The sequence below is a fragment of the Octopus sinensis genome, linkage group LG27 (assembly GCF_006345805.1).
Source record: "Octopus sinensis linkage group LG27, ASM634580v1, whole genome shotgun sequence".
Taxonomy (NCBI): domain Eukaryota; kingdom Metazoa; phylum Mollusca; class Cephalopoda; order Octopoda; family Octopodidae; genus Octopus; species Octopus sinensis.
Genome location: NC_043023.1, coordinates 8,929,903 through 8,955,636, shown reverse-complemented (window position 1 = coordinate 8,955,636; position 25,734 = coordinate 8,929,903). Strand labels below are relative to the sequence as shown.

Below are 25,734 nucleotides of genomic sequence, written 5' to 3'. Positions count from 1 at the left end.
GGCAGGTAGAGTAAATATATATATATAATATATATATATGATAGATAGATAGGTAGACAGTAGAATTAGGTAGGTTAGGTTGATGATAGATAGGTAGCAAAGAATAGGTAGATAGATGATTGCAGGGATAGATTTGTTATATCCCTCCAATTCGTTAGGTTTTCCCTCGACTATAGGCACAATAGATTTTTATTCCTGACAGTCACGGTGCCTGGACGACTAGGAGGACCGTCTTTATAATATGATGTAATATAAATGTTGTGACGTCTATCTTATTCTGAAACACGTGTTGCATTGAACTGTGAAAATCCGTTCTTGTTATATTATATTATTTACTAGCAGAGATTTGCTGGGATTAAAATGTACACTTTGTAAATATATATATATATATACTATATATATATATATATATATATATATATATATATATAACGGGAAGGTTTACGAAAATAAACAAAGACGAAGGCAGGTGGAGTACCAAACAAACAATTGTATTAGTATGGCGCTCAGGAATAGAAATAAAGCAAGTCTTTTACGGTTTCGATCTACGTCTTCGACAGAAAAGATACAAGAAAGAAACAAGGAGAGAAAAAAATGCGGGTAGGAGCTAACGATCCAACATATATATGTTACAGTTTTTTTTAAAGAGATGATACGACAAAGGGCAGCATAGACGACAAAGCATGTGGGGTTTAACTCGACTAAGCGACATGTTAAACGTCCGTTTGGAGGATTCCAGGCCCTAACCTACAATGGAAAATTGGGAGTAGGAGTGTATGTAATTATTGAACCCACCGAAAAGGTGTCAGTGGATATACTCCCCCTTGAGATGATCAGCGCTCCGTAATACGACCGATCGTATGGTTGACAGCAAAACGAATGGAGTTATAATGGGGATATTATATGTAAATGTGTGTACATCCCGGAAATGGGCTGCAGTGGGAGACAGCAACGGGGAAGTGAACCATTGAAACGTTGCAGAGACGAAGAAGTGTTGAGATTGGATTGCTGGTGTGGCTTTAGAATAAGAAGCATAAAGTGAGCCGATACAATCACACGAGAATATGTAATAATGAATACTTCAAAAATAAGGCATATTGGCTTACTGCGTTGTATGTATGTATATAGTATGTCTATATTTTGAATGCAGTGTCAGTTGACGAAATATAAGCAAATTAACGAAATAAAAGCCATGTATAGAACTGTAATTTAACGGTAAATACTACAACAAATATTACAGAGAGACAAAGAAGTATATAGATATAGGGATAAATGTCTTAATGTAAGGGTAAATAAGTAATTGCAAATAGCTTGCAACCTTACAAATGCTGCGATTGTTATTAACTGGGTAATGGAACTGGCATTGACATGATCAGCCCTCACACACGAATAGTATGTTAATAACCTAACTCACGCAGAATGGCACAAACACACACTCTGAGACATATAAACATTCATACACTTAGACTCATACATTCACAGACAATTACACCAATCATATGCGAAAGGTGATGTCGTCGTCGTCGTGGTTAGAGTTAAAAGCAAGTATATGAAGTGAAAACAATATATCACTTACAATATAGATGTTATTTCTTTCACTTTTATTCTTCGAGTTTTGAGACGTAATACGGAATCAGTGCCAATGTGGATTGTTTTAACGCGAAACATTTACATGTTGACACTCACGAGTTCTGATAGTATTATCATGTAGAGTTTGATTTGGTTAGGTTGAGCCCGTTTGTGAATGCGTGGGGAACAAAGAGAGAGACAAATGATTTTATATATACAGATGATTTGCGAGTGGGTGTGCGCGCGGGCATGCCTGTCGCAAGTGTGTGTATGTGTGTGTGTGTGTGTGTGTGGTGCTTTAAGTGATAGGTCTTCAGTTTTATTTCATATTATCACTCATGAATGCTATAATCTATAACTATATTCTTCACACTGATCGAAATTCAGTTTTTCTTTATTTTAAATTACGACTTTGAAAGTAAGCGAAATCAAGATATAAATTCATCGCATGAAACAGGGACCAATATTTGTCCTTCGTAGAATTTGCAAAATGAATGAAATAACAATAGCGTGTCTGATATTTTGTATTTTCTGTTTTACAGATTAATCTACACATGAAAATATGTTCCGGCAAAATCTCCATTTTATGTTGACTTTTGTGTTGATAATGTACATGAGATTTCTTTTGGAGTCTCATGCTTTCAGACGTTTGCAGTATTTGTAGATGTAGTGTGGAGGTCAGGAAGTAGACTGTAGATTTCTCATTTGACTTCTGTTCCACAAAATATTGGCCAGAACGTTATGATTTGTAAGTATTGGACATTTCTTTTTTACATATTTTCCACATTCAATGATTTAAATTCTCATTTATTAAGTTGTAAGTAAATACCTTATGGTGTTGATTTCACATCGTTAAACACCATGTTACAGTGTAGTAAAGGAAGTCCATATATTTCTAGCTATGAAGTCAAGTAGACTGTTTTTTCAGACATATTGCCTTATATCTAATTTCCATGTCTAAGCGGTTGTACCGGGTTTGTATTAAACAGGAAATTGTCTCACGAAATTCCGACTGAAAAGGTGATGTTCCTACTCCCACACTGTTTTCGACATTCTTTGCTATTCCGCTTACACATGCATTCCACGACCGTAATAAGGACCTCCTCTTACAGTTCAGAACATCCGACTGGTCGCTTCGTGTTATGTATGTATGTATGCACGTATGACTTTTCTATGTTAGAGTTCTGGGGAGATTTCAAGCCGGTTACTAACAAAGTGACAAGACATTTTAAGTGAAATGAAGTCCCGGCGTTTGTTAGAGTGGTGGTTGAGTTTGTGTGTTGTTTGAACTCTCGATGCATACACCCAAGTGTGCTTCTATTCACATAAAAATTTCATATCGGGAATATATACTGGATTTGGATAATCCGCGTAGTTCTATATTCTCTTCTTCCTGTGAAACCGTAGTATTTCTAGTTTTAGTGTAAATTTGTTGATATATAATCTAGTGCACTTATGATGATAGGTACAAATGAAAATTCATAGTAAAGGTAAAAGAGTGCCGCATTAATTTGCCAATAAATTTTCTCTTTTTCCTGGACTTTCGACCCTTGTACATTACATTGCAGGGTTAGTTGACCTATGCAAACTGCATTGATTTTGTTCACGTCCCACAGAACATTCTCTGAGTCGGTTGTGTTCGCACTAAAGTTGATGTTTGTAATTGGTGTTTTTGCCGATTCCTCAGGAAGTTTATGGAGAGATGTGGTTTTGTGTGTGAAAGAATTTGCAGAGAATAGGTTTCTCGCTCAGAAGTGGGGGATTGAGTTTGAAAGACAGGCCAAAATAGTGTAGTTCAAAACCAATTTATTCCGCAGAGTAAAAGTTGTATCATAGAAGATCCAACCGCTAAATTCTAGAGAACTTGTAGAACTGTTTAACGTATGGCCCATACAAATTTTCTGCACGAAATGAAAAAGATTCAAAGGATCAGAAAGGGTTCATGGATAGGAAATGGGCCCCTTTCCAAACTGTCGCCAGAGAATCCGCAACAACGTGTTGCTTTCACGCACCTTAATAACGATTTTAGGAAGGTTTTGTTACAGGTGATGAGAGCTGATCTTAACCATAAGTTAAACGCCGTCGATCGGGGATCTAGTTTGAGGAGGACATTGTTCAACAACAAAAAACAAGGTCTTAATCAAAGGAAGATCATGTGCGGGGTATAGTGGAAAAGGTCCATTACGCCAGTTTTAGGTAACAGCATAATTAATCTCAACGTTTGAATGCTGATACTCTGGGAGAGCTTGGTTGGGAAATATTTCTTATATCCCCTATCTCCAGACTTGCTCCTTCAATATCCTTGTTTCGTGGAAAACAGAACATTTTGAATGGTCTCAGTTTGCACATCAAGAGATGAAAATGAGTTGAATTCATATTCGCTCAAAACTTAAACAATTTTACAAGTGTGGCATTTATTATCTTGTTTACAGATGGAATGAAGTTCTAGAAAGCAATGGAAAAGAAGAAAACGTTAACAAATAAATACTGTCTTAACTAACCAGGGGCTTTTTATTTTTAATAGACTCCTTAAATTGGCAATTACCATTACACCAACTTCATATATATTCGGGGTATATATATAACAGTTTCCTTTTCTCTTTCTCTCTTCGTATTTATCAACATCGACTTATCATCACCCTCCTCCTCTTATCTTCCTCTCTTATTCCAAATTTTTACATTTTTATATCATCATCATCATCACATCATCATCATCATCACCACCAAATCATCATCATCATCCTAATCATCATATCATCATCTCATCATCATCATATCATCATCATCAGTGTTTTTCAAACTGAACATTTTATAATTGAATACTAGGTATGTATTAATAACAAGCAAACACACAGACATAGACCCCCACTCAAAAAACATACATGGTAACTTAAATTATTTTGGAGAGATTTAATATAAAGTTTTAACTTTCATTATAGTGGAATCCATGGAAGACTGGTGGGAAAATTATTTATATGGACTTAAATATTGGTTTGCAATTTAGCATTTAATTTAATACGCAGTTTACTAGTAATACGATACAATATACGTGGACTATATGTCCTTGTTGTAGGTATTAAAGTTAATGTTTAATGCTGCCTATATATTGACTGATTGAAATATTGTACTTATTAATGTTTATATTCATTCATACTACGGAGACGTAGAGATTATAATTTTGTATGATTAAAAGATTTCACGCTGTTTAGTTACGTATTCAGGAGTTGTTAATTTACTTATTGAATTTATTTATTGATACGGTTATACGTAGGGTAAATGTGATTTATTGAAATTTATGGGTTTCTTTGATTCTTTGTTCCCAAACAACACTTATTTTAGTGCTGTTCACACCGCCGGATTGAAGGGCAGTGACCAGGTTTCGAAACCATAATGGTAACCGTTGGGTTTGCTGATGATACAGGTATGTTGGATTGTTGCTATGGTTGTGGAATAGTATTATAACACACATCCTTTTAATATAGAGATGTGTGTGTGTGTTTGCGAGTTTGTGTGTCGGTAGATTAAATTACGGGAAAATAAAAGTCGAAAACAGGTGTTAGATTCAACGCTCGGGAAATTGAGAAATTCTTTTACATTCGAGCCTATGCTCCTCAACAGAAAAGAAAGGAGAACATGAACAAAAGTGATTAAAAATCTTGTCGATTTAGGGATCAAGCAGGGCTACTAGTTAGGAAAAGCATAGCTTGACGGGAGAGATAGAGATTCGGAGAGATAATAAACACTGGAGATCCCAAAGCAACAGTACTCGTGCGTTGTGTATGTAAGAATGAGTAAGTGTGTGTGTGTGTTGAGAGGGGCTAATGACTATGATGTTGGATGTATTCGTGCGTAGCTGTGTGCGTCTGTAGTGTGTGGGTGTGCGGATGACTGTGTATGGGTGTGTAGATGATATTTTGTGGTCTTGGTGTTGGAAAGTGGTTAGTGCTAGTGCTAGCACAAGCACAGACACACAAATATATACAGATTTATGTATATATTTGTGTTCCCTCAAGATCACCCAATAACCAATGTTGGTGTTACACACCCTGTAAGTTAGTGGTTCAGCAAAGGACACAGAGGAGAGTAAGTGCTAGTCTTTCAAAAATAAATGCTGGGCTCGATTGGTTCGAATAAGGATCTAGCATGGCCATTGTAAAATTACTGAAAAAAGTACATGGGTAAACGTTACATACACACAACACACACACACACACACACACACACACACACATATATATATATATATATATATACACACACACACAAATATATACTTATACATATTGGTATATGTGTGTATGTGTTTACCTATCTGTATGCGATTGATAGATATATCGATAAACTGATAGACAGATAGATAGATGGATGGATAGATAGATAGATGGATGGATAGACAGATATATAGACAGATAAATAGACAGATAGATAGAAGATAGATAGATAGATAGATAGATTCATGGATAGATATATAGATAGATTCATAGATAGATTGAGAGATAGATAGATGGATAGATAGATAGATAGGTAGATACATGTCTCCAGTTCTAGTTTAGTCTTCTTTGCCCTTTTATCTCATTTATCAATAACTGCTCGTCGTTAATTTATTCCTATTCTCATCCTTCTCTTTTGTTATAGTTTCAACTTTGTATATCAGCGTCATCCTCCTCCTCATCATCATTCCAAATATCAAGAGCATCATCAGTAAATATTGTCATCATAATCATAGTCTGCGTCCTCGTAGGTCGTCACCATTATCGTCATCATGATCATCGTCATGATCACCATCATCATCATCCTTATCAGTCATAATCTTAAACCACAGATGCAATGCCATCAGACCGAAACAAATTCATCACTACCAAATCCGTCACCATCAATGCCCTCATCATAATAATTATCGCTTTCATCATCATTAACACAATGCCATACATCTTCTTTATTATCTTCATAATCTTCACTTATCATTTCATAATCGTCTTCACCAAATTGTCTCACTTCTACTTATTTTTCTTCTATTTCAGCAGCTAATTCATTGGACATAATATTTGAAATATATGACTGATCACTTCTATGTTTTTTCTTCATGAATTATCTTTCAGATATCTATCCAATAATGCAATCGTGAAAATTGAAAATGGATCGTTTGCAAATCTTCCCAGCTTAAAATATTTGTAAGTTGAACCAGTCTTGTTTATACTATATTCCTGAGTATATATTTCCTCAAATTTAATATCTTTCCATCTTTCTTTCTTAACCTTCTTTTGCCCTTCTCTAACTTTAATGTTTCGTCTTGGGCGGGAGATACTAAACAATTCTGTGATGATATCACGTTGTAATTTTACCTCGATAAATGAGCAAAAGCTACATTTATCAAAGGAAAAACGACAGAAACATCCCGCAGAATATCATAAAGGAATTAGAACCAGCGGAGAGATACATGTACTTATCGGTATTTGAAGTGGACATGATCAAATATTCAGTGATGAGGGAAAGGATCCGAATAGATTATTATCACAGGGTAAAAGCAATATTTAATACAGAGCTGAATGCAAGAAACAGGATCGAAGTGATCAGTACTTTTGCTTTACAAGTCGTGACTTACAGTTTCAATATCATTAACTGGTCAATTATTGAAATATGTAATCTTGACAGAAAAATACGAAAATTGTTGACAATGCGTAGAATACACCAACCTGAAGCAGATGTAGAACGATGTTACCTGCCAAGAAAAGAGGGTGGCCGTAACATTTACAATTGGAATTAACAATGGAATTAACGATTGACCGAAACACCTATCAAAACAACTCTCATGACTGGATGTTAAAACTTGTCTCAAAGCACGGAAACAAGAAAGTGTCATATAAAGTAACAAAACATGCAAAGGAATATCTAAGTGAATTCAAAATACAACACATCCTAGAATTAGACCTACTAGAAACAAGATCAGAAAAAGCTAAGCGAATGAAAGTACATGCAAAGAATCTGACTTAGATATTCTTACAGAGAAATGACAAAGAAAACATCTCAATGGCAAATACCCAAAGTGACTAACCATCAATGGTTAGTGTTTTCTAGCTTAAAATCAGACGCAGACGGATTTAATATAGCAGCTCAAGATCAAGTTCTACCTACAAGAAACTACCATATTAAAGAACGGCAGTCACCCAGCATGTCTTGTATGTAAACAACAAAATGAAACCATTGATCATGTTGTCTCCATGTGCAGTTTTCATGTGCATACAGAATATCTCAACAGGCGTGATTGAGCAGCACATCATATTCACTGGTTCATTTGCAAAAACATAAACGTGCCACATGATACAATCTGTTGGGGACACGAACACCCTTCAGTTCTTGAAGATGATCGCATCTTATCCTCTAGAACTTCGCTATTCAAAGTGACAGAAAGATAGATGCGAATGGAACAGGCATTATATAGAAAAACTATAGGAAAAAACCATGCCTCGTCATTTAAAACCGTCCCAATCGACATAAAAGTATCTGTCAAAACCTACAAAACTGAGCAAGTGTAAAGATGTTGAAATAGAAATTATCAAAATGTGGAAGTAAAACAATGCCTGTTGTCATAGTTGCCCGAGGAATTATAGCAAAAGGCCTGAATCATACCTATCTCAGACACTAGGAAACCCCAAAATGGCAGCAACTCAAAACATAGCGCTAATGGGAACCGCCTATATCCTACGTAAAATACTGTGTATTCAATCTTAAGTTTTAAAACAAACTCATATTCTTTGAACATCATTATGGTCATCTCCTTCATGAAATCCCCAAACACCGCATTTTTTTCCTTATCTTCCTGCATTTAATTCCGGCGATATATTAAAACTGTTATGGCTAGTCTCTTCTATTATTGAATGTGCTGATATGATTTCTCGCGTCACACCGCATTCTTATGAGCCGCCACCACAAAAACCTATTTCCATTTGAAGAAAAGACTGATGCAATGAATACATTATATATAGGTCCTCTAGGCTGCAGCTTTGATACCATAAAATGATCCACGAATGAGATGTATATCATCGAATCAAAACAAAGCAATTCTCTCACAATACACTACATGCATCTCCCAGAGGCAGATATAAATAAACTATACGTCCCACGTGAGGATGTAAGAGTGCTCAGAAGCTTCTGCCACTCTCGTAAAATAAGAGTAACCATAAGGTTAGATAACAAAAAAAAGAAAAACAAAGACTCTCTATTAGTATGAAAGTAGTAAGACATACACACCTTTCTTTTTCAGTAACTTCCTAAACCTTTCTTGCGACTTGTGACAGTGAGGTGTTGTGGTACTACCCAAATCAGGTTTTTCATCACATACATATGAAGCCATAAAATCATATACCGCACTCCAATTCCGTGATGTATTGCCCTCGTACCGAAAGCCTCGCTAACGCAACATCTAATCACAGACAACCAAGATTTCTTTGAGGCTACTTATGAAGTGCTTCAAATTGTATTTTCCACTCAGGACTACGTTGCTAAGACATTTTCACAGGAAATCACTTCCTTCTCTTCAATGAGGATATTGAAATGTCATGTACAGAGAACTGCGAAATGATCCATGGCGGATGCTCTATTTTTAACTCCAGGTCTTAAAATTACCGGGAGACATCACATGTCCACTGTAGATAGTCGCCTTTCAGAATCATTGTTGCTTTCACAATTAGATTATGTGTCACTCCGGTTAAATTTAAAAACCTTCCCCAGGTTTTCCACTGTCTTCTAGATGATGGATAGTAAGTAACCGCTACTGACTGAGGTATACCTGCTTCTGAGGCCAACTTTGTTGACTGACGAAGCTGAAACTCATGTGACTCCCAGTCATAAACTACTCAAGTAATTTTTGCATCGTCTATGCCATTATGGCAGATGTTGTAAAGAAAGTTAGGTGTAGACAACGACTACCAGTACTCCATCTTCCTCGGTATGACTCAGCTTACAGGTGCAGTTTAGTATTCCCCCACTTTTCACCACATTTACTTGGGTGGTGTGGATTTCTCTCTCACTCCACCCTCACCGTCATTTTAAATGGAATATTAAGGCTTCGATGAGAGTTTGATCGTATTATCTCTCTCTCTTCAACCGTTCTGTATTCTCCACCACACTACCTCTCTGCTTATAGCCTGTTCGCCAGGTCTTCTTAGTTCCAGTTCATTTGAATGGTTCCAACAAGCAAAATGTGTTGTACGTTGCTGCGATCCAGCCTCTGGAAACAGGACCGAATCCGGCTTCCTTCAGTGCAGGCGCCAACAGTTGGCATTTGACTAACACAAAATTAGGATTTCATTGGAAACGCATTTGTTACTCATTCTGTCTGTGATGTTCTGTGCAAGCAGGAACCTGTTGTGCTTAGATGATTTTGATATGGAATCTTCGGCATTTAGCCTAAAAACGGGTCTCAAATTATTATCAAATACATTTTTTTCGAGTTCTTTCTCAACATTGCCGTGACCCCCACCTTTTATCAGGGCTAAGAATCATCTCGTTCTTCTTCCCTTTGTTGTAGACTCCTGCCATTGCACTCACTGCTATTTCTGCCAAATAACTTTAAACTGCGTAAGGCTGATCCGCAAGCCATGGCGACATCTAACCCGGCATCTCGAATACCGCAACAATTTTCCACCATTCGTAGAACGGCGTAGTTTCATTCGAGTGTTGCCGCAAGCCGTCTACGTAGACGGTTAAGAGCTTCATAGTCAATGGACCAATAACCTCCACAAACTGATGCACGTAGTGTTTCCTAAAGACCGCAAATATCTGCTTAGAATCGAAGAGAACGCATCTCACCTGATTCATCAACACCAAATTGTTTTCCGTGCCACGTTGCACCTACGCTCATTCGCCCAATGTCGGACATTGTCATTAAAGCATGCAAAACTGAAAACAGTCCTCGTGTTTACCGTTGGAGAAGCGGACAAAATTCAATCCCGTCGGTGGCAGCGCCACTTGCAGTGTATTTGGTAGCCCCTTTAATCCCTCTAGAGTGTGTTTCTGTGTAGAAATATATATAAATTTATATGTATATAATTCATATTTGTGTGTGTGTGTATCTCTGTTCCTGAGCTTAAATCTTTTTCCCTACCTCTTCATTTACTTATATATAAATTCACATATATTTCTTCTTGTTCATATGGAAAAGTTATTACCTTCCTAATCCTAATTGATTCTTTATAGCTCTTTTAACGGTTAAACAAACAGAAATTGGAATTTATGCTGCAACATTCAAAATTTTAATCAAGTTCAATTTAAATTTACATGGGACGTAGATTTCATGAATATCAATGTTAATATTAAAACTAACGAAATCATAATACTCTATCATTAGTTTAAACCAAGTGCATTTAAAGAACGGTTTAAATGCAACAAAATTTATAGTTGGAATTCCGTGTTATATAGAGTTTTGCATTTCAACGGAGGGGAAAATATCTAAATTTATTTATAAATAAATAAAGAGGTAGCGATAAAATGACTTAAGGTCAGCAAGAAAAATGGACACACAAGCATGAAATATCTATCTATCTATCTATATCTATCTATATCTATATATCTATCTATCTATATCTATCTATCTATATCTATCTATCTATAATCTATATCTATATCTCTATATCTATATCTCTTATACATATATATATATATATATATATATATATATATATATATATATATACAACTTATAAACAAGGGCAAAAGAAAAAAAATTCAATGCCAAATATGCCGAAATAGACTTAATCGTCAATAACCATATAATTTATCACTATAAGCACGCGTCTCGAAAGCAAGCCGATAGAAATTTCTAAAAAGATTTCGTTATTATCGGATCGGTCCCAATTTCTGAGTTAATTCATTTAGAATTTTCTCGTCATCAGCGATAAATACGATAAGAAAATAAATGAGATACTTACTTGTACCCATGGAAGAAGTAAACACTAAGTCATGAGCACACTTAAGTACCCCAAATATATCCAAAATAGAAATTCTGCATCATACCCCGAGACACGTGTGAACGGACTGAAAATTCTGTTAGAGAATTCTCTTATCGCAATTCTAAATGAATTAACTCAGAAATGGGGATCGATCCGATAATAACGAAATTTGTTTTCGAAAATTCTATCGGCTTGCTTTCGAGACGCGAGCTTATAGTGATAAATTATATGGTTATTGACGATTAAGTCTATTTCGACATATTTAGCATTGGATTATTTTTTTTGTCCTTGTTTATAAGTTGTTTGTAAATTTAACCTTTAAAGGCATTTTTTTAACGTGCTGGCCATTGATAAATTTTTTCGAATATTTTATCCTATATTAGATGTAAATTTAATACTATTCACTTCCGGACTCTCTCACTCTATGAGAACTTTCAGTCCGATCACACCTGTCTCGAGGTATGCTGTGGAAGTTGGTGTTTATCCTCCTATATATCGACTGATTGCCCTATTGTGGTCATTAAGGTTTTACTTTCATATCATACTACGGAAGACGGTAGAGATTATAATTTTGTATGATTTAATAGATTCACGCTGTTTAGCGTATTTAGGAGTTGTAATTTACTTATTGAATTATTTGTTGATACGGTTATACATAGGGTAAATGTGGTTGAAATTTGGTGGTTTCTTTGATTTCTTTGTTCCCAAACAACACTTATTTTAGTGTTGTTCACCGCCGGATTGAAGGGTAGTGACCAGGTGTCGAAACCATAATGGTAAACGTGGGGTAGCAGAGGATACAGGTATGTTGGTTTGTTGCTATGGTTGTGGAATAGTATTATAACACATATCCTTTTAATATAGAGATGTTTGTGTGTGTGTGTGTGTGTGTGTGTGTGTGTGTGTGTGTGTTTGTGTTTGTGTTTCGGTAGATTAAATTTACGGGAAAATAAAAGTCGAAAACAGGTGTTAGATTCAACGCTCGGGAAATTGAGAAATTCTTTTACTTTCGAGCCTATGCTCCTCAACAGAAAGAGAAAGGAGAACATGAACAAAAAGTGATTAAAAATCTTGTCGATTTAGGGATCAAGCATGGCAACTGTTTAGGAAAAGCATAGCTTGACGGGAGAGATAGAGAGTCGGGGAGATAATAAACAAGTGGAGATCCCAAAACAATGGTGTGCGTGCGGATGTGTGTGTAAGAATGTGTAAGTGTGTGTGTGTGTTGATAGGGGCTAATGACTATGGTGTGTGGATATATGCGTGCGTAGCTGTGTGCGTCTGTAGTGTGTGGGTGTGCGGATGACTGTGTATGGGTGTGTAGATGATGTTTTGTGGTCTGGGTGTTGGAAAGTGGTTAGTGCTAGTGCTAGCACAAGCACAGACACAGAAATATAGACAGATTTATGTATATATTTGTGTTCCCTCAAGATCACCTAGTAAGCAATGTTGGTGTTACACACCCTGTAACTTAGTGTTTCGGCAAATGTCACCGAGAGAATAAGTGCTAGTCTTTCACCAAATATACAATGCTGGGCTCGATTGGTTCGAATAAAGGCTCTAGCATGGCCATTGTCAAATTACTGAAAAAGTACGTGTATGAACGTGTTACATACACACACACACATCTACACACACACACACACACACACACACACACACACATACATATATATATATATATATATTATATATATATTGGTATATGTGTGTATGTGTTTACGTATCTGACTGACGATTGATAGATATAATGATAAAGTGAATAGACAGATAGATAGATATATGGATGGATAGATAGATAGAGATGGATGGATAGATAGATGGATGGATAGATAGATAGATAGATAGATAGATACATGTCTCCAGTTCTAGTTTAGTCTTCTTTACCCTTTTTATCTCATTTATCAATAACTGCTCGTCGTTAATTTTATTCCTATTCTCATCCTTCTCTTTTGTTATAGTTTCAACTTTGTATATCAGCGTCATCCTCATCATCATCATTCCAAATAGTAAGAGCATCATCAGTATCTATTGTCATCATAATTATCGTCTGCGTCCTCGTGGTTGTCGTCACCATCATCGTCATCATGATCATAGTCATCATCACCATCATCATCATCATCCATATCATAATCTTAAACCACATATGCAATGGCATCAGATCGAAACAACTTCATCACTCCCAAATCCGTCACCGTCAATGCCCTCATCATAATAATTATCGCTTTCACCATCACTAAACACAATGCCATACATCTTCTTTATTATCTCATAATCTTCACTTATCATTTTCATTATCGTCTTCACCAAATTGTCTCACTTCTACTTATTTTTCTTCTATTTCAGCAGCTAATTCATTGGACATAATATTTGAAATATATGACTAATCACTTCTATGTTTTTTCTTCATGAATTATCTTTCAGAGATCTATCCAATAATGCAATCGTGAAAATTGAAAATGGATCGTTTGCAAATCTTCCAAACTTAACTGGATTGTAAGTTGAACCAGTTTTGTTCATACTATATTCCTGAGTATATATTTCCTCAAATTTAATATCTTTCCATCTTTCTTTCTTAACCTTCTTTTGCCCTTCTCTAACTCACATTATCTATCTCTCTCTATCTCTCTATATATATATATATATATATATATATATATGTGAGTGTGTGAGTTGAGCGTGTTTGTGTGTGACGATGTGTGTTTACATAAGTTTTTATGTTCTACATCACTGTTTGGTATATTGTGAAAAGTGCGTATATAGTCATATGTATATTTATGCCTGAAATGTGTGGATAAATATATAGTCCTTCAATGTTTCGTCTTGGGCAGGAGATATTAAACAATTCTGTGATGATATCACGTTTTAATTTTGCCTCCATAAATGAGCAAAAGCTACATATATCAAAGGAAAAACGACAGAAACATCCTGCAGAATGTCATAAAGGAATTAGAACCAGCGGAGAGATATATGTACTTATCGACTATTTGTAGTGGACATGATCAAATATTCAGTGATGAGGGAAAGGATCCGAATGGATTATTATCGCAGGGTAAAAGTAATATTCAAGACAGAGCTGAATGCAAGAAACAGGATCGAAGTGATCAGTACTTTTGCTTTACCAGGCGTGACTTACAGTTTCAATATCATTAACTGGTCAATTATTGAAATATGTAATCTTGACAGAAAAATACGAAAATTGTTGACAATGCATAGAATGCACCACACTAAGGCAGATGTAGAACGATTTTACCTGCCAAGAAAAGAGGGTGGCCGTAACATTTACAATTGGAATTAACAATGGAGAGTGCCACAATTGACCGAAACACCTACCAAAACAACTCTCATGACTGGATGTTAAAACTTATCTCAAAGCACGGAAACAAGAAGGTGTCATATAAAGTAACAAAACATGCAAAGGAATATCTAAGTGAATTCAAAATACAACACATCCTAGAATTAGACCTACTAGAAACAAGATCAGAAAAAGCTAAGCGAATGAAAGTACATGCAAAGAATCTGACTTAGATATTCTTACAGATAAATGACAAAGAAAACATCTCAATGGCAAATACCCAAAGTGAGCTAATAGTAGCGATGTGGATAAAGCCATTACCCATCAATGGTTAGTGTTTTCTAGCTTAAAATCAGACGCAGACGGATTTAATATAGCAGCTCAAGATCAAGGCCTATTTACAAGAAACTACCATATTAAAGGAAGGCAGTCACACAGCATGTCATGTATGTAAACAACAAAATGAAACCATTGATCATGTTGTCTCCATGTGCAGTCTTCATGTGCATACAGAATATCTCAACAGGCGTGATTGAGCAGCACATCATATTCACTGGTTCATTTGCAAAAACATAAACGTGCCACATGATACAATCTGTTGGGGACACGAACACCCTTCAGTTCTTGAAGATGATCGCATCTTATCCTCTAGGACTTCGCTATTCAAAGTGACAGAAAGATAGATGCGAATAGACCAGGCATTATATAGAAAAACTACAGGAAAAAACCATGCCTCGTCATTTAAAACCGTCCCAATCGACATAAAAGTATCTGTCAAAACCTACAAAACTGAGCAAGTGTAAAGATGTTGAAATAGAAATTAGCAAAATGTGGAAGTAAAACAATGCCTGTTGTCATAGTTGCCCGAGGAATTATAGCAAAAGGCCTGAATCATACCTATCTCAGATACAAGAAAACCCCAAAATGGCAGCAACTCAAAAGATAGCGCTAATGGGAACCGCCCATATCCTACGTAAAATACTGTGTATTTAATTTTAAGTTTTAAAACAAACTCATATTCTTTGAACATCATTATGGTCATCTCCTTCATGAAATCCCCAAACACCGCATTTTTTTCCTCACCTTCCTGCATTTAATTCCGTCGATATATTAAAACTGTTATGGCTAGTCTCTTCTATTATTGAATGTGCTGATATGATTTCTCGCGTCACACCGCATTCTTATGAGCCATCACCACAAAAACCTATTTCCATTTGAAGAAAAGACTGATGCAATGAATACCTTATATATAGGTCGTCTAGGCTGCAGCTTTGATACCATAAAATAATCCACGATTTAAATGTGTATCACCGAATTAAAACAAAGCAATTCTCTCACAATACACTACATGCATCTCCCAGAGGCAGATATAAATAAACTGTACGTCCCACGTGAGGATGTAAGAGTGCTCAGAAGCTTCTGCCACTCTCGTAAAATAAGAGTAACCATAAGGTTAGATAACAAAAAAAAGAAAAACAAAGACTCTCTATTAGTATGAAAGTAGTAAGACATACACACCTTTCTTTTTCAGTAACTTCCTAAACCTTTCTTGCGACTTGTGACAGTGAGGTGTTGTGGTACTACCCAAATCAGGTTTTTCATCACATACATATGAAGCCATAAAATCATATACCGCACTCCAATTCCGTGATGTATTGCCCTCGTACCGAAAGCCTCGCTAACGCAACATCTAATCACAGACAACCAAGATTTCTTTGAGGCTACTTATGAAGTGCTTCAAATTGTATTTTCCACTCAGGACTACGTTGCTAAGACATTTTCACAGGAAATCACTTCCTTCTCTTCAATGAGGATATTGAAATGTCATGTACAGAGAACTGCGAAATGATCCATGGCGGATGCTCTATTTTTAACTCCAGGTCTTAAAATTACCGGGAGACATCACATGTCCACTGTAGATAGTCGCCTTTCAGAATCATTGTTGCTTTCACAATTAGATTATGTGTCACTCCGGTTAAATTTAAAAACCTTCCCCAGGTTTTTCACTGTCTTCTAGATGATGGATAGTAAGTGACCGCAACAGACTGAGGTATACCTGCTTCTGAGGCCAATATTGTTGACTGACGAAGCTGAATCTCATGTGACTCCCAGTCATAAACTACTCAAGTAATTTTAGAATCGTCCATGCCATTATGGCAGATGTAAAGAAAGTTAGGTCAAGACGACGACTACAAGTACTCCATCTTCCTCGGTATGACTCAGCTCACAGGTGCAGTTTAGTATTCCCCCACTTTTCACTACATTTACTTGGGTGGTGTGGATTTCTCTCTCACTCCACCCTCACCGTCATTTTAAATGGAATATTAAGGCTTCGATGAGAGTTTGATCGTATTATCTCTCTCTCTTCAACCGTTCTGTATTCTCCACCACACTACCTCTCTGCTTATAGCCTGTTCGCCAGGTCTTCTTAGTTCCAGTTGAATTGAATGGTTCCAACAAGCAAAATTTGTTGTAGGTTACTGCGATCCAGCCTCTGGAAACAGGACCGAATCCGGCTTCCTTCAGTGCAGGCGCCAACAGTTGGCATTTGACTAACACAAAATTAGGATTTCATTGGAAACGCATTTGTTACTCATTCTGTCTGTGATGTACTGTGCAAGCGGGAACCTGTTGTGCTTAGATTCCTTTGATATGGAATCTTCGGCATTTAGCCTAATTACGGGTCTCAAATTATTATCAAATACATTTTTTCTGAGTTCTTTCTCAACATTGCCGTGACCCCCACCTTTTTTCAGGGCTAAGAATCACCTCGTTCGTCTCCCCTTTGTTGTAGACACCTGCCATTGCACTCACTGCCATTTATGGCAAATAATTTTAAACTGCGTAAGGCTGATCCTCAAGCCATGGCGACATCTAACCCGGCATCTCGAATACCGCAACAATTTTCCACCGTTTGTAGAACGGCATAGTTTCATTCGAGTGTTGCCGCCAGCCGTCCACGTTGACGGTTAAGAGCTTCATATTCAATGGACCACTAACCTCAACAAACTGTTGCACGTAGTGTTTCCTAAAAGCCGCAAATATCTGCTTAGAATCGAAGAGAACGCATCTCACCTGATTCATCAACACAAATTGTTTTCCGTTGCCACGTTGCACCTACGCTCATTCGCCCATATGTCGGACATTGTCATTAAAGCATGCAAAACTGAAAACAGTCCTCGTGTTTACCGTTGGAGAAGCGGACTAGAGTCAATCTCGTCGGTGGCAGCGCCACTTGCAGTGTATTTGGTAGTCCCTTTATTCTCTCTAGAGTGTGTTTCTGTGTAGAAATATATATAAATTTATATGTATATAATTCATATTTGTGTGTGTATCTGTGTTCCTGAGCTTAAATCTGTTTTCCTAACTCTTCATTTACTTAAATATTAATTCACATATGTTTCTTCTTGTTCATATGGAAAAGTTATTACCTTCCTAATTCTAATTGATTCTTTATAGCTCTTGTAATTGTTAAACAAACAGAAATTGGAATTTATGCTGCAACATTCAAAAGTTTAATCAAGTTCAATTTATATTTCCATGGGACGTAGATTTCATGAATATCAATGTTAATATTAAAACTAACGAAATCATAATACTCAATCATTAGTTTAAACCAAGTGCATTTAAAGAACGGTTTAAATGCAACAAAATTTATAGTTGGAATTCCGTGTTATGAAGAGTTTGCATTTCAACGGAGGAGAAAATATCTAAATTTATTTATAAATAAATAAAGAGGTAGCGATAAAATGACTTAAGGTCAGCAAGAAAAATGGACTCACAAGCATGAACTATATATATATATATATATATATATATATATATATATATATATATATATATATATATATATATATACAACTTATAAAGAAGGGCAAAAAAAAGAATACAATGCCAAATAAGCGGAAATAGATTTTTATCCTCAATAACCATATAATTTATCACTATAAGCACGCGTATCGAAAGCAAGCTCATAGAAATTTCTAAAAAAATTTCGTTATTATCGGATCGATCCTCATTTCTGAGTTAATTCATTTAGAATTTTCTCGTCATCAGCGATAAATACGATAAGAAAATAAATGAGATACTTACTTGTACCTATGGAAGAAGTAAACATTTAGTCCTGAGCACACTTAAGTACTCCAAATATATCCAAAATAGAAATTGCGCAGCATACATCGAGACACGTGTGAACTGACTGAAAATTCTCTTAGAGAATTCTCTTATCGCAATTCTAAATGAATTAACTCAGAAATGGGGATCGATCCGATAATAACGAAATTTGTTTTCGAAAAATCTATCGGCTTGCTTTCGAGACGCGAGCTTATAGTGATAAATGATATGGTTATTGACGATTGAGTCTATTTCGGCATATTTGGCATTGGATTATTTTTCTTTTGTCCTTGTTTATAAGTTGTTTGTAAATTTAACCTTTAAATACGTGCCACATGATACAATCGGTTGGGGACACGAACACACTCCAGTTCTTGAAGATGATCGCATCTTATCCTCTTGAACTTCGCTATTCAAAGTGACAGAAAGATAGAGGCGAATAGACCAGGCATTATATAGAAAAACTACAGGGAAAAACAAGCCTTCTCATTTAAAAACTGTCCCAATAGACATAAAAGTATGTGGTGGCCATTGATAACATTTTTTCGAAACTTTTATCCTATATTAGATGTAAATTTAATATTATTCACTTCCGGAATCTCTCACTCTATGAAAACTTTCAGTCCGATCACACCTGTCTCGAGGTATGCTGTGGAAGTTAGTGTTTTATCCTCTTATATATTGACTGATTGCACTATTGTGGTCATTAAGGTTTTACTTTCATATCTACAGAAGACGGTAGAGATTATAATTTTTTTTATGATTTAAAAGATTTCACGCTGTTTAGTTACGTATTTAGGAGTTGTAATTTACTTATTGAATTTATTTATTGATACGGTTATACATAGGGTAAATATGGTTCAAATTCGTGGCTTGTTTGATTTCTTTGTTCCCAAACAAAACTTATTTTAGTGCTGTTGACACCGCCGGATTGAAGGGTAGTGACTAGGTTTCGAAACCATAATGGTAACCGTGGCGTAGCTGATGATACAGGTATGTTGGATTGTTGCTATGGTTGTGGAATAGTATTATAACACACATCCTTTTAATATAATGATGTGTGTGTGTGTGCGTGTGTGTCCGTGTCTATTTGCGTGTTTGTGTGTGTGTGTGTGGGTGTGTGTGTGTGTGTGTGTGTGTCTGTGTGTGTTTGCGTGTTTGTGTGTCGGTAGATTAAATTTACGGGAAAATAAAAGTCGAAAACAGGTGTTAGATTCAACGCACGGGAAATTGAGAAATTCTTTTACTTTCGAGCCTATGCTCCTCAACAGAAAGAGAAAGGAGAACATGAACAAAAAGTGATTAAAAATCTTTTCGATTTAGGGATTAAGCATGGCAACTGGTTAGAAAAAGTATAGCTTGACGGGAGAGATAGAGAGTCGGGGAAGATAATAAAGAACTGGAGATCCCAAAACAATGGTGTGCGTGCGGATGTGTATGTACGAATGTGTAAGTGTGTGTATGTGTGTGTTTGTGAGTTGATAGGGGCTAATGACTATGATGTGTGGATGTATGTGTGCGTTGCTGTGTGCGTCTGTAGTTTGTGGGTGTGCGGAGGATTGTGTATGGGTCTATAGATGATATTTTGTGGTCTTGGTGTTGGAAAGTGGTTAGTGCTAGAGCTAGCACAAGCACAGACACACAAATATAGACAGATTTATGTATATATTTGTGTTCCCTCAAGACCACCTAATTACCAATGTTGGTGTTACACACCCTGTAAGTTAGTGGTTCGGCAAAAGACACCGGGAGAATAAGTGCTAGTCTTTCAACAAATAAATGCTGGGCTGGATTGGTTCGAATAAAGGCTCTAGCGTGGCAATTGTCAAATTATTGAAACAAGTGCATGTAGAAACGTGTTACATACACACACACACGTATATATATATATATACACACAAACAAATATATACATATATATATATTGGTATATGTTTGTATGTGTTTACGTATCTGTCTGGCGATTGATAAATATATTGATAAAGTGATAGATGGATCGATAGATAGATAGATGGATGGATAGATAGATAGATAGATAATTAGACAGATAGATGTATAGATAGATCTATAGACAGATAGATGGATAGGTAGTTAGATGGATGGATTGATAGATAGATAATTAAATAATAGACAGATAGGTAGATAGATAGAGAGAAAGAAAGATAGTTTGATAGATAGGTAGATAGATAGATTTATAGATGGATAGATAGTAAGAATGATGGATAAATAGATAGATAAATAGACTGATAGATAGATAGGTAGATAAATAGATCGATTGATGGATGGATAGATTCATAGATAGATAGATAGATAGATACATGGATAGATAGATAGATAGATACATATCGCCAGTTCTCGTTTAGTCTTCTTTACCCTTTTAATCTCATTTATCAATGACTGCTCGTCGTTAATTTTATTCCTATTCTCATCCTTCTCTTTTGTTATAGTTTCAACTTTGTATATCAGCGTCATCCTCCTCATCATCATCATTCCAAATATTAAGAGCACCATCAGTAAATATTGTCATCATAATCATCATCTGCGTCCTCGTAGTGGTCATCACCATCATCGTTATCATGATCATCGTCATCATAACTATCATCATCATCCTTATCAGTCTTATTCTTAAACCACACATGCAATGCCAGCAGACCGAAACAACCTCATCACTACCAAATCCGTCACCGTCAATGCCCTCATCATAATAATCATCGCTTTCATCATCACTTAATACCATGCCATACTTCTTCATAATCTTCACTTATCATTTTCCTAATCGTCTTCACCAAATTGTCTCACTTCTACTTATTTTTCTTCTATTTCAGCAGCTAATTCATTGGACATAATATTTGAAATATATGATTAATCACTTCTATGTTTTTTCTTCATGAATTATCTTTCAGATCTCTATCCAATAATGCAATCGTGAAAATTGAAAATGGATTCTTTGGAAATCTTCCAAACTTAACTGGATTGTAAGTTGAACCAGTTTTGTTCATAATATATTCCTGAGTATGTATTTCCTCAAATTTAATATATTTCCATATTTCTTTCTTAACCTTCTTTTGCCCTTCTCTAACTCACATTATCTCTCTCTCTCTCTCTCTCTCTCTCTATATATATATATATATATATATATATGTGAGTGTGTGTGAGTTGAGCGTGTTTGTGTGTGAAGATGTGTGTTTACATAAGTTTTTATGTTCTACATTACTGTTTGGTATATTGTGAAAAGTGAGTATATAGTCATATGTATATTTATGCCTGAAATGTGTGGATAAATATATAGTCCTTCAATGTTTCGTCTTGGGCAGGAGATATTAAACAATTCTGTGATGATATCACGTTTTAATTTTGCCTCGATAAATGAGCAAAAGCTACATATATCAAAGGAAAAACGACAGAAACATCCCGCAGAATGTGATAAAGGAATTAGAACCAGCGGAGAGATACATGTACTTATCGGTATTTGAAGTGGACATGATCAAATATTCAGTAATGAGGGAAAGGATCAGAATAGAATATTATCGCAGGGTAAAAGCAATATTCAAGACAGAGCTGAATGCAAGAAACAAGATCCAAGTGATCAGTACTTTTGCTATACCAAGCGTGACTTACAGTTTCAATATCATTAACTGGTCAATTATTGAAATATGTAATCTTGACAGAAAAATACGAAAATTGTTGACAATGCGTAGAATACACCACCCTTAAGCAGATGTAGAACGATTTTACCTGCCAAGAAAAGAGGGTGGCCGTAACATTTGCAATTGGAATTAACAATGGATAGTGCCACAATTGACCGTGACACCTACCTAAACAACTCTCATGAGGGAAAAATATCTAAAATAATTTATAAATAAATAAAGAGGTAGCGATAAAATGACTTAAGGACAGCAAGAAAAGTCGACACACAAGCATGAAATATATATATATATATATACAACTTATAAACATGGGCAAAAGAAAAAGAATTCAATGCCAAAAATGCCGAAATAGACATAATCGTCAATAACCATATAATTTATCACTACAAGCACGCGTCTCGAATGCAAGCTGATAGAAATTTCTAAAAAAATTTCGTTATTATCGGATCGATAACTCGAGAAGCGTGTGAACGGACTGAAAATTCTCTTAGAGAATTCTCTTATCACTGATGACGAGAATATTCTAAATGAATTAACTCAGAAATGGGGATCGATCCGATAATAACGAAATTTGTTTTCGAAAAATCTCTCGGCTTGCTTTCGAGACGCGAGCTTATAGTGATAAATTATATGGTTATTGACGATTAAGTCTATTTCGGCATATTTGGCATTGGATTATTTTTCTTTTGTCCTTGTTTATAAGTTGTTTGTAAATTTAATCTTTAAAGGCATTTTTTTAATGTGCTGGCCATTGATAACACTTTTTCGAAACTTTTATCCTATATAAGATGTAAATTTTATACTATTCACTTCCGGACTCTCAAACTCTATGAGAACTTTTAGTCCGATCACACCTGTCTCGCGGTATGCTGTGGAAGTTAGTGTTTCATCCTCCGATATATTGACTGATTGCACTATTGTGGTCATTAAGGTTTTACTTTCATATCATACTACGGAAGACGGTAGGGATTATAATTTTTGTATGATTTAAAAGATTTCACGCTGTTTAGTTACGTATTTAGGAGTTGTTATTTACTTACTGAATTATTTATTGATACGGTTATACATAGGGTAAATATGGTTGAAATTTGGGGTTTCTTTGATTTCTTTGTTCCCAAACAACACTTATTTTAGTGCTGTTCATACCGCCAAATTGAAGGGTAGTGACCAGGTTTCGAAACCATGATGGTAACCGTGGGGTAGCTGATGATGCAGGTATGCTGGATTGTTGCTATGGTTGTGGAATAGTATTATAACACACATCCTTTTAATATAGAGATGTGTGCGTGTGTGTGTGTGTGTGTGTGTGTGTGTGTGTGTTTGTGTGTGTGTGTGCGTGTTTGTGTGTCTGTAGATTAAATTTACGGGAAAATAAAAGTTGAAAACAGGTGTTAGATTCAACGCTCGGGTAATTGAGAAATTCTTTTTCTTTCGAGCCTATGCTCCTCAACAGAAAGAGAAAGGAGAACATGAACAAAAAGTGATTAAAAATCTTGTCGATTTAGGGATCAAGTATGGCAACTGGTTAGAAAAAGCATAGCTTGACGGGAGAGATAGAGAGACGGGGAGATAATAAACAAGTGGAGATCCCAAAACAAAGTCGTTCGTGCGGATATGTATGTAAGAATCTGTAAGTGTGTGTTGATAGGGGCTAATGACTATGGTGTGTGGATGTATGCGTGCGTAGCTGTGTGCGTCTGTAGTGTGTGTGTGTCCGGATGACTGTGTATGGGTGTGTAGATGATGTTTTGTGGACTGGGTGTTGGAAAGTGGTTAGTGCTTGTGCTAGCACAAGCACAGACACACAAATATAGACAGATTTATGTATATATTTGTGTTCCCACAAGATCACCTAATAACCAATGTTGGTGTTACACACCCTGTAACTTAGTGGTTCAGCAAAGGACACACAGAGAGTAAGTGCTAGTCTTTCAAAAAATAAATGCTCGGTTCGATTGGTTCGGATAAAGGCTCTAGCATGACCATTGTCAAATTACTGAAAGAGGTATATGTATAAACGTGTTACACACACACACACACACACACACACACACACACACACACACACACACACACACACAGATATATATAGACACACACAAATATTTACATATATATTTATATATTATGGTATATGTGTGTATGTGTTTACGTATCTGTCTGGCAATTGATAGATATATTGATAAAGTGATAGATGGATGGATAGATAGATAGATAGATAGATAGATAGATAGATAGATAGATAGATAGATAGATAGAAAGATAGATAGATAAATAGACAGATAGGTAGATAGGTAGATAGATAGATAGATAGATAGATAGACAGATGGGTAGATAGATAGTTTGATAGATAGGTAGATAAGTTTCTTTATTGGCCACACAAGGCTGCACACAGATGGGACAAGTTACAAGGTAGAGCTTTTCTTTTGGGAGATGAAAAAAAGGGGGTGGCGTAGGTTTTCGGTCAAGAGGGATCGTAAAAGGGAAGAAAAGAACAAAAAAAAATAAAAAATGAAAAAAAAAGAATAAAAAATAAAAGGAATAAAAGAAAAAAAAGAAAGGGAAAAGGAACAAAAGAAAAGAGAAATGAAAAAAGAAGAAAAAGGGGAAAAAAAGGGGAAGAGGAAAAAAAAAGGAACGATCAATAGGGATCGTGTATCACAGTGTTATGGTATATGGTGTAAAGGGGAAAGCAAGTAAGGTTTATCCGTGGGAAGAAAAGCCTACGAAAAAGACCACGGTAACCTTGGTCAATATTGTTATATGTTACCACATTTGTTTGCAAGTGGGTAACCCTCTGTTTTCAATTTCTGGGTTCATAGGATTATGCTCAAGGTGGCTTCGTCATTCATACGTGCCATCCTTGCTACATTCACCCATCTCTTTTTAAAACATTCGCTAGACAAAACTTGCCTCTCTACTCTCACTTTCCTTTTCAAGTGGTACTTGAAGAAGTTGATGAGAGATTGACCAGAGAGGAAAGTGTTTGTCTCCAATCCTTTCAGACGCGTCCACCAGATACATTCTTTCGCCATAGCCACAAGGATGATGAAAATAGCTCTTCCTTCCCGTTTGAAGGAAGGAGGCGTGACAATATTGACGATAGACTCAGCTGATAAACCGACTCGTCCCACACGTGACAGCAGTTGTTCGACATAAGCCC

General features: G+C 36.0%; 1 protein-coding gene across 1 annotated transcript in view; it reads left to right on the top strand.

Moving 5' to 3' along the window:
* The first annotated feature begins 5,712 nt into the window (after positions 1 to 5,712).
* Positions 5,713 to 25,734, top strand: part of LOC115225511 (leucine-rich repeat-containing protein egg-6-like) — a 72,441-nt gene continuing 52,419 nt past the window's right edge. Inside the window, exons 1-4 of the mRNA XM_036513861.1 lie at positions 5,713 to 5,747; positions 6,669 to 6,740; positions 13,941 to 14,012; positions 21,828 to 21,899. Coding sequence (XP_036369754.1) covers positions 5,713 to 5,747; positions 6,669 to 6,740; positions 13,941 to 14,012; positions 21,828 to 21,899 — 251 coding nt within the window. The remainder of the gene's footprint in view (positions 5,748 to 6,668; positions 6,741 to 13,940; positions 14,013 to 21,827; positions 21,900 to 25,734) is intronic.